The following is a 9555-nucleotide window of genomic DNA, read 5'->3' on the forward strand; positions in this document are numbered from 1 at the left end:
GATGTGAATGAAATCAAACAGCTTCAATGAATTCCACAGAAATATCTTTAAAGGTGCTCCTGCACAAAATATTTTTTGCTCTACTGCTTGGGCAAAACATGGGCAAGACAACATATTTGCTATACACTGGATAATCACACAGTAAATACTTAAAACACACACTTAATACATCAAAAATGAGGGACAGAAAGCAGCAACTAGAGTTAAATATTCTGTGCAGATAGCTGGCTTTTTCTAAAAGCCCTCCCAGTGCCCCTCCAATCAACTACAAACTATTTTTGGTGTTCCTTGGACAGTAGCAAGCTGTTCCTCTGTGTGACAACACAGAGATACATGCAAATGCTTTCTGGGGCCTTGCACAACAAATTAATCCTCCCTTATGACATACAGTACAGAAGATGAAACCCAGGATCTTCAATGCTTGTAAAAATGTCACCATTGAAACCGAGATACAGAAGCATCAGCACCACCCACTGCATGCACATTTAGCTGCAAAAACTTTCAACCTTTACCAGCCTAAGATAGGTATGAACCAGTGACCCAGTCTAAAAGGTCTATTATCCTTCCTATCCTATTACCAGCTCTCTAAGCCAGCTATTTGGAAGGGTTTCAATTTCTTTCAATAGCTACTAAGTGATATTGCTTGATCACACTGAGCAAGCACCCACTAGTTAACATGGTACTTTGCTATTCACCTGGTCACCTTGGTGTTCATAAAGCATTGCTGCAAGGTGTCTGCTAGCCTTTGGTGAACCAAGGAGTAGCGAAGAAAAGCTCTTCCTTTTCCAAGAGATGTTCGTAGCTGGAATGGAGAAACCACAAGAAAAGAAAATTCTGAATATAGTTTGTAGAGACATGGCTAGAACAGTCTACACAGTGACACAACAACAACAGCAACATCAAAATAAATAAAAACAACAAAAAACCTAAACAAACAAACAAACAAAACAAAACAAAACAACAATAAGCCATTAGTTGTAAAGGCAGTAGTAAGAACTGCCATTGAGAGACACCTTCTCCCAACACTGTCATTGGGTGGAATAGTTTTCGAATGACAAATTTGTATCTACAGCTGCCTGTTGTCTAACTTATAAAAGGCATCACAGGACCAATGAATCACCTAATACACTGCGTACGTGAGTACAGACTATGCTAAGGGTAATTGCCAATATAAAGAAAAATCTCACTATGTCCAGCAAAACCTGAAGTGACTGCTTAGGTTACTTCAGATATGTTTGGCCACGGCTGGAAGGGCTTTAGGGCAGATCTAGTCACAGAACAAAGATGTAAACATACACAGATATATCCCCTCGACACAGTAACACCAGATGATGCAAAAAGCCTTTCTTAATACTTAGCCATGAAGTTGATAAAAATCTAATTCTTACTACAGACCAAGAGCAGCTGCATGACCAAAATTAATGTATCTTTTTATGAAGACAGCTGTTAAATCAATATAAGGGGGACCACAAAACTCAGCACTAAGGTTTGTTATTGCTACTGACTTTGGGAATTGATGTTTTGTCTTTTACCTCTGAGCTATTTGCTGTCCTGCAAAATACTGAAACACCATGCAGTAGTGTCTCATTTCTCCTTTCCATCAAAATCAATTTAGGAACAGAAAATGAGAGTGATGAGAAGAATTTCTCAGCAGTCAGCCAAACTGCTCTTCTAACTAACAAACCAAATATATCAATTATTTTAAAATGAAAGCCAAGGAAAGTATTAGAGGGGCTGAGGATCAAGTTAGCAAGTCACTGTAAATTTTGCTTGACAAGTTAGTGTGAAAGAAGGCTCAAAGGCCACACAAGCTTTCTCTCATTCTGATCAATATTCCACTGTGGTTAAGTGAGAGCAACACCTTAACTCTCAGCTGCCTTGGGTTTGCTGTTACTGAGCTTCTGCACCCAGGACACAGGTTCCTCACTTATCTCAGCAAGCCACTACATACAAAAATGTTCCTTAGAAATGGGCTGAAGAAATGTGGAGCAAAGGAAGCAACACCTTTTCCTGCTTTTTGGTTTGAATTTTATAGGACACAAAGTGTGAAATAACATGGTTTCCAAAGGCTAAGTACTCCAGAAACAGCAAATTTAATTTGCCAACTCAACAATTTCTTGCCCTCATTCACTCTCTATATGTCTGAATATTTCTCCAGGCAGATGCCATCCCTGCCCTATGCACAGATGTTACAAATGTTTTTCCTAACTAGACATATATAGTGAACCTCTTAAGAATAGTAAAAGAAAACACTGGAAGCCATGGGACTAATCCTATCCTTACTTCCACTAGTTTATCAATTTAAACTGCAATGCCTTTTTAAGCATGGAGATACTAGAACAGATGTATGTGATGAGAAGTAGAGGAAAATATTTACATATATGCAGCTACAAGTAGCCAAAGACTATTTGACTAGGAAACAAAACCATGCCACCTCCTGCTAAAAAGCCCTGCCAGAGTCCAGGGAGGCAGGCAGTGTCTGGTATTGTCAGTGTTTCCATGTTGACTGCAAACACTGTAGCTGAGGTGCAATGTGTGGCTGTAAAGACTTGGAAAAACGTGCATTCAGCGTAATCACCTTTTGAAAGGGAAAGAACCAGAACTCACTGCTCACCTAATGCCACCAAGGGCAAGGGTCTCTGTTTTAATTAACAGTCGGACACTTTCCAGGGTTTTCCTATTTGCTTCCTTGTTCCACCTCTCTAGGATATCATAAACCCTAATACTAGAAGCTCTGCAGGCAAAGAAGAGGAGACATTACACTATTAAATGTTTGACCACTCTTAAAAAGCAACAGCCATTTCTCTTTCCTCCTTGCTTGCTTCCATCTTTCGAAGTCAACAAGCACTATTCAGTGAGCAAATAAATGACATTTGGAAACCTTTATGTTCTATCCAGCCAGGTTCAACAACTGGCTGCTGATTTCCACCTCTAATGAAGGGAAATAATCAACATATTTTTCTGTCATCTGTCATTTAATTTCTGGACTTGAGTCTGCCAGCTTAGTTATCTGAAACAGTTGACTGATTTTTACGGTTCATATTCCTAAACTACAAGCTAATAAAGTTAAGTCTTCCACAAGCTAATTTCTATGGCCGTACAGAAACAGAAAATGTCCTTCTTCCAGACAATGATTTCTGATATCATGCTAACCATTAACCAGCCAGAGGTACTGACAAAGGAAGAAAAAGCAGAGGAGCCTTTACGAGTAGTAATATGCAGGTGATGCCACAGGCAACTGTTAAAGGCTACAGCACAGTCTCCCTTTGCAGAGAAACCAGATTGGCTACTGCTGCTGAGAATTTAAGGGCCAGCAACTACAGTGAGAGGATCTTCCCTGCAGCAGAGGTCACTGTCCTTCTCCTGTCTTCCTGGAAGTAGTGGGAAAGTCAAACCCAATATCCATGGCTCTCTCCTGTTTCCCTTCCCAGCAGTAAAACAAACTGGAGCCCTTCCTTGGCTTGCTCACCTTGAAGCAGCAAAATTCAATATTGCCCAAGTTGCTGAGGGAAGAAAGTAAGGTAGGGAACACAGAGCCTGGCTCTGCTAGACTATCACAGCTCCCTCTCAGCTCAAGACAACGTTATGTAGAGCTGCTGTGGAGGAACTGCTAAGAGAATAGGGAAATCTGCTGTAAATGGTAACTTGCTAATACAGGTTAGCACTGCTCACAGATAACAGCACTGAGCATCAGGACAAGGGTGGCCAGCACCACCACGCCACCACCTCTTTTACCCATGAGGGAAGTTCTTCAAATGACTCTAAAGACTCAGGATTAGCACAGAAATCTTCTCACAGCACTTACTTCACCCACTCATTGAGCTGAAGACATAACACGGCTTAGATTAAGCTTTTATTACCATATCTAATAAAAATAAAGTTTTTTGTCCTATTCATGACAGCTTACCCGAAGAAATAAATACAACCACCACGAGCCATTACATTGTGCTATTTGACATGGAGGAACAAAGTTGAGATAGAAGATGAAACGCTGCTCTTGGTCAGTCCTCCTCAGCTCTACTGACCAGTTGAAAAAGTCTTAAGAAATACGAAACATGGTGAATCCTTGTACTCTTAGAGGAAGTCCTCCTGCCTTGAACTGTGCTAGAGGTGGCAGGCTCTACCCTTTACTTCATTTTTCATTCATTTTTAGAGAAAATGGCACTAAGTGTATGAAAAGGCAGGGCACAGCTAGAGACAAACAGGACCATTCACTTGTGTAAGTGGTCTTCAAAATACATGAGTCAAGCTATCCAATCCTATATAATTTAGTCCCCTTGTAAAAAAAGTAATCTTGCATTTTCATACTTTATATGAGAATTAAAAATGAAAATTCCCAACCTTTTTTTCTGTATGTTAAAAACAGTGTATTTTCTTTCCTGCTCTCTAAAAAGACATACCAAAACAAAACCCACATATTATGATGCTTAACTGATATACTTACTTCCGTAATAGACTTGACAAAGCGGATTCCATCATTAGCTCCTTTGACTTTTGCCAGGCAGTCACAGAAATAATCCCAGTAGTCTTTTCTGGTTCCCAGCAATGTGCTTTTTTCTTTCTGGTCAAACTTAAACATGGAAAACAAAAAGTAAAATGAGCAAAAATTAAATATATATGGCTACTTGGAATTCCTTTCATCTCCCAGAAATGTGCTTTCATGACTCCTCTTAGTTTTACTCGTATTCACAAAGGACACATTGCACTGCACTGATGCAATCCAGCAGTTAGAAAAGCTACTTTACAGACAGTAACAGGTAACAATGCTCTAGGTCTAGTTAAAATACCAACATCTACTCAAAACTGCTGCAACAAAGACTTGCAACAGATTTAACAACTGTTCAGGAACAAAGAAGTAACAACCAGTTGCTGAGAGACCTGCAATCAAGTGTGGCAACAGCACACACGGACACATCAGAAAAACCTGCCCTAGCTACTTCATGTTCAGAGCAGCAATGCAGCAAGGGTATGGATCGCAGCTTGGAGCAGTTAAATCCCAAAGGAGTCTTCAGCTTCTGCTGAAGCCTCTGCAACCCAATTAAAACTCCCTTGCCTAGATAAAGGCTCGATTAGCAAGTCTTTGTTGCAATCAGTGACGTGATTACAGTATGTGTAGACAAGACACAAGGCTACGCAAACTCAACTTCAATTTGCCAAGCAGTGTCTTCTACTTAAATTTTGAGGATGGCCAAAAAGCGGCATTCCAGATTAAAAATCAGCCTTTTGCAGTAAACCTTCCATACAATAAAAATGAATTTCCAAAGTGAAATTTCTAAAAAATTCTCTAAATTACCCACGCCACTATATCTGCATCATGCACAGCTTACTAGTATTTATTTTGCATTAAAATGTTGTCAAGATTTCACTACCACAGTTTTTCCAAGATAATTAAGCTGGATATATCTTTTATAATCAAGCTGAAATGTTTCAGATCAACAGAAAAATGCCTTACATTCTTCAATCGAACTGTCAGCACTGCCTTTTTTTTACATTTATTTACTTTCAATTGAAATAAGTAAAATAAGCAGCACACATTTCCATCCACTTACTGAGGGGAAAAAAAAAAGAAAAAAGACTCAATTGGATATTTATTATTATCTGGGTTAAACCCCACATACTGCAGAGGTAATAAGAGAAAACAAGGTCTAACTTTGATCGTAGATTACAAATGACACACATTACTTTTTACCTGTAGAAGGTATTCAAGCTTGTAGGAGAACTTTTGCAAGTTGACACTGTCATCTGTGATCGGTTCCCCTCCTTCTTTAAATTCTTTACTTAGTTCAGTCACAGCATCTTTAAAACAAGACACCAGAATGGTTAACTAATGCAAGAGTATCGTAGAAACATAGAATATATAGGACTGGATCCATAAACAACTAAATAAATGGGGGTTTTGCCTGTACATTATGCATGTGTATTCAGTTTCTTTCAGTTCAAATGTCTTAACAACAGTGCAAAAAGCTTATTGACATACTTGCAATTAAACAACATCTATGAAAAAATGAGAGCTCAAGTATGTACGCTGACTACTTCTTAAAAAGAGCAAAACCTCCTTCTGACACTCAGCAAAAACTGGTAACAGACAATTGTTAACTGATTCTTCAGCAGAGGAAAGAGAAACAACTTTTTGCAGTCTCATGTGCACATTAAGGTATTAATAGAATCACAGAATGTCCTGAGTTGGAAGGGATCCACAAGGATCATCGAGTCCAACTCCTGTCCCTGCACAGGACAACCCCACAGTTCACACCATGTGTCTGAGGGTGTTGTCCAGTCTCTTCTTGAATAGTGTCAGGCTTGGGGCCGTGACACCTCCCTGGGGAGCCTGTTCCAGTGCTCCACCACCCTCAGGATGAAGAACCTTTTCCTCATGTCCAACCTAAACCTCCCCTGGCACATCTTCCTGCCATTGCCTTGGGTTCTGTCATTGGTCACCAGAGAGAAGAGATCAGCGCCTGCTGCTCCTCATCCCCTTGTGAGGAAGCTGTAGCCGCCATGAGGTCTCCCCTCAGTCTTCTCTTCTCCAGGCTGAACAAACCAAGTGACCTTAGCGGCTCCCCATACGGCTTCCTCTCCAAACCCTTCACCAACTTTGTGTCCCTCTTCTGGACACTCTCCAGTAGCTTAATATCTTTTTTATCCTGTGTTGCCCAGAACTGCACACAGTGCTCCATGTGAGGCCGCACCACTGCAGAGCAGAGTGGGACAATCACCTCCCTCGCCCGGTTGGCAATGCTGTGCTTGCTGCACCCAGCACACAGGTGGTCCTCTTGGCTGCCAGGGACACTGTTGGCTCAAGTTCAACTTGCCGTTGACCAGAACCCCCAGATCCTTCTCCATGGAGCTGCTTTCCAGCATCTCATCCCCCAGTCTGTATATTCAACCAGGGTTGCCGTGTCTCAGGTGCAAAATCCGGCACTTGCTCTTATTGAAGTTCATGTGGTTGGTGACTGCCCAGTTCTTCAGTTTGTTCAGATCCCTCTGCAGGGCCTCTCTGCCCTTAAGAGTGTCAACAGCTCTTCTCAATTATGTGTCATCAGCAAACTTACTAAGTAATCCCTCAAGTCCTGAGTCTAAGTCATTTATAAAGACATTGAAGAGCACTGGCTCTAAGATGGATCCTGGCAGAACCCCACTAGTGACTGGTTGCCAGCCCAACATAACCACATTTACTGGAACCCTTTGAGCCCGACCCGACAGCCAAGTGCTCACCCACTGCACTGTGTGTTTACCCAGCTGTATGCTGGACATCTTGTCCAGGAGAATAATGTAAGAGACAGTATCAAAGGCTTTACTGAAATCCAAAAAGATCATGTCAACAGGCTTCCCTTGGTCAACTAGGTGGGTAACCTTGTCATAGAATGAAATTAAGTTTGTTAAGCAAGAATATCCCCTCATGCTGGTTGGGACCAATGACTGCATTGTCCTTCAGATGTTTTTCAATAACTCCCAGAATGATCTTCTTCATGATTTTGCTAGGCACAGAAGTGAGATTGACAGGCCTGTAGTTGCGGGGGTCATCCCCGTTGCCCTTCTTGTAGATTGGGACAATGTTTGCCAGCTTCCAGTCATCCGGCACTTCTCCAGATTTCCAAGAGCATTGAAAAATCTTAGAGAGAGGTCTCACTATGACATCAGCCAGCTCTTTAAACACCGTTGGATGAATCCCATCAGGACCCATTGACTTGTAAGGATGTAGCTGGATTAGCAAATCCTGTACAAGTTCCAGATTGATTGGGAGTTTATCATTCTCACAGCCACGGTTTTCTAACATAGGGTTATGGGGGCCCCCAAGTCCATCATCAGTGTTGAAGACTGAGGTGAATAAAGCATTAAACATCTTGGCTTTGTCTGTGTCCCTGTAAATAAGGTGACCATGCTCATCAAGTAATGGGCCAATGTTATTTCTAGTTTGCCTTTTGCCATTAATATATTTTTAAAAGCCTTTTTTATTGCCACAGGACAAACAGAGCTCTAACTAGAAAGGACGAAGCATGTAATCTGCTAAAGGGGATCAGTAACACGAGAACAGTCATTCAGTCAGCACATTTATCTTCTCCATGCTTTATTCAGGAAGGTTCAGCTTGTGCTGCTTACAAAACACAAATGGGAAAAATAATTTACAGAAAAATAAGCATGCAGCAACTCCTCTTCCATAAAACCTACATCTGTAGTGGGTTAAGAAATTCCAAGTCCAAGCAAACTCTGCTGTCTTCCTGGACACTCTGGCCCTAAAAGGCTGCATTTCTCAGCATCAGAAATTCCTGATTTTGAGCTTCCTTTCTGCTTGGTTTTGTACTTCTTTGAGGTGCCTGAGTGAGCCTTAGCTCCCAGTCACACTCAATACTCTTTGCAAATTAAAACCTCTTCTTGCTAGCAAGCACATAGATCTCCTTTTTATGTTACAAGAAGACCTAGATTCCCAGCTTTGATCATAACATACCTTATATTAATATTTAATAAAAATTAGAAGGAAAAATATCTGGATCTTTCTATAGGCAGCTGATTAGAACAGAGACAGAGCAGGGAAACAGTTATGAATCTGCTGCCAATTTTGGCCTGCAATGGAACTTTGGAAAATGAGGTTGGCTACTGTTAGTGGAGGACAAGTCAGATGTACAGAAAGCATGTTCCACTGTGGTAAGAACAACAGATCAAATTCTCCAGCACACTTCCTCTGGGTCTCCATTCCCAGTCTAGTTTGCCTTCTGTTTTTTTTCCCTTCCTATATGAGCAGAGACTCCACAACAGCTTCCCATCAAGGGAGCGCCTAAAAATCAGGCCTTCTCCTTATCTCACATGAAGTCTTGTAACAGCATAGCTCTACTTATGTCAACAAAGTCCCAGCTTGCACTGCACATCCTACAGACACATTTTTTTAAATTGTAAAACTTATTTGTCATCTTGTATGTTTAAATTTGCAGGATTTAGGAATTTTGGATCCTACAGAAGGTAGAGCACAAAAAAAAAGAGGAGTCACATCTCTACTGAGCACATCACACATCTTGAGCTATGTTGCTACAGTTGGTGGACAAAAGTGTTACACACCTGAAAACAGAACTTCTACTCTCTGTTATCTAAAGCACGGAAGATGCAGTCCAGCCTACAGAATGAATCTGTCAGCATGGCACGGTACCTTGCAAGTCTCTGATAATCCGCTGCAGCTGGCTTTCACCACCAGTTGCTGCCATCTTGAAGACCAAAGGTGCTCGCCTTCTGGACTGTTAAGCTTTTCATCCATCTAGATAAAAAGTGCAGAGTTCATATCCTTGATGACCACTGGGCTGACAAAGATTATTCTTCTGTCACACCTGCATCTCTGTAAAAGTCAAAAATAAAGTAATTATCATCTCAAATGAGCAGTGTTTTAGCATTTTGGATCCTGTTTAGTAATGAATTCACATAAGACCAACTCTTTTCCAAGAACCTCCTTTCATTTCCTTCTAGATTTCACTTTCCATTTCAGTTATTTCTTCAGTTATGTCTTTCAAAACTACTGAGCAAACCTCAGAGAGAGGTTTTCTCTGACTGGAGTTACAACACAGTCTTAAC

At 41.0% G+C, this 9555-nt stretch overlaps 1 protein-coding gene across 2 annotated transcripts in view; it reads right to left on the reverse strand.

Moving 5' to 3' along the window:
• Window positions 1–9257, reverse strand: part of FYCO1 (FYVE and coiled-coil domain autophagy adaptor 1) — a 37944-nt gene extending 28687 nt beyond the window's left edge. For both annotated transcript variants that reach the window (XM_080340739.1, XM_080340738.1), the window contains exons 1-4: window positions 9140–9257; window positions 5690–5796; window positions 4445–4570; window positions 696–802 (exon numbers count right to left, since the gene is read on the reverse strand). In XM_080340739.1, coding sequence (XP_080196865.1) covers window positions 696–802; window positions 4445–4570; window positions 5690–5796; window positions 9140–9194 — 395 coding nt within the window. In that variant the 5' untranslated portion in view covers window positions 9195–9257. The remainder of the gene's footprint in view (window positions 1–695; window positions 803–4444; window positions 4571–5689; window positions 5797–9139) is intronic.
• Window positions 9258–9555: the final 298 nt, after the last annotated feature.

Source organism: Nesoenas mayeri (assembly GCF_963082525.1).
Source record: "Nesoenas mayeri genome assembly, chromosome: 2".
In the NCBI taxonomy this organism is placed as follows: domain Eukaryota; kingdom Metazoa; phylum Chordata; class Aves; order Columbiformes; family Columbidae; genus Nesoenas; species Nesoenas mayeri.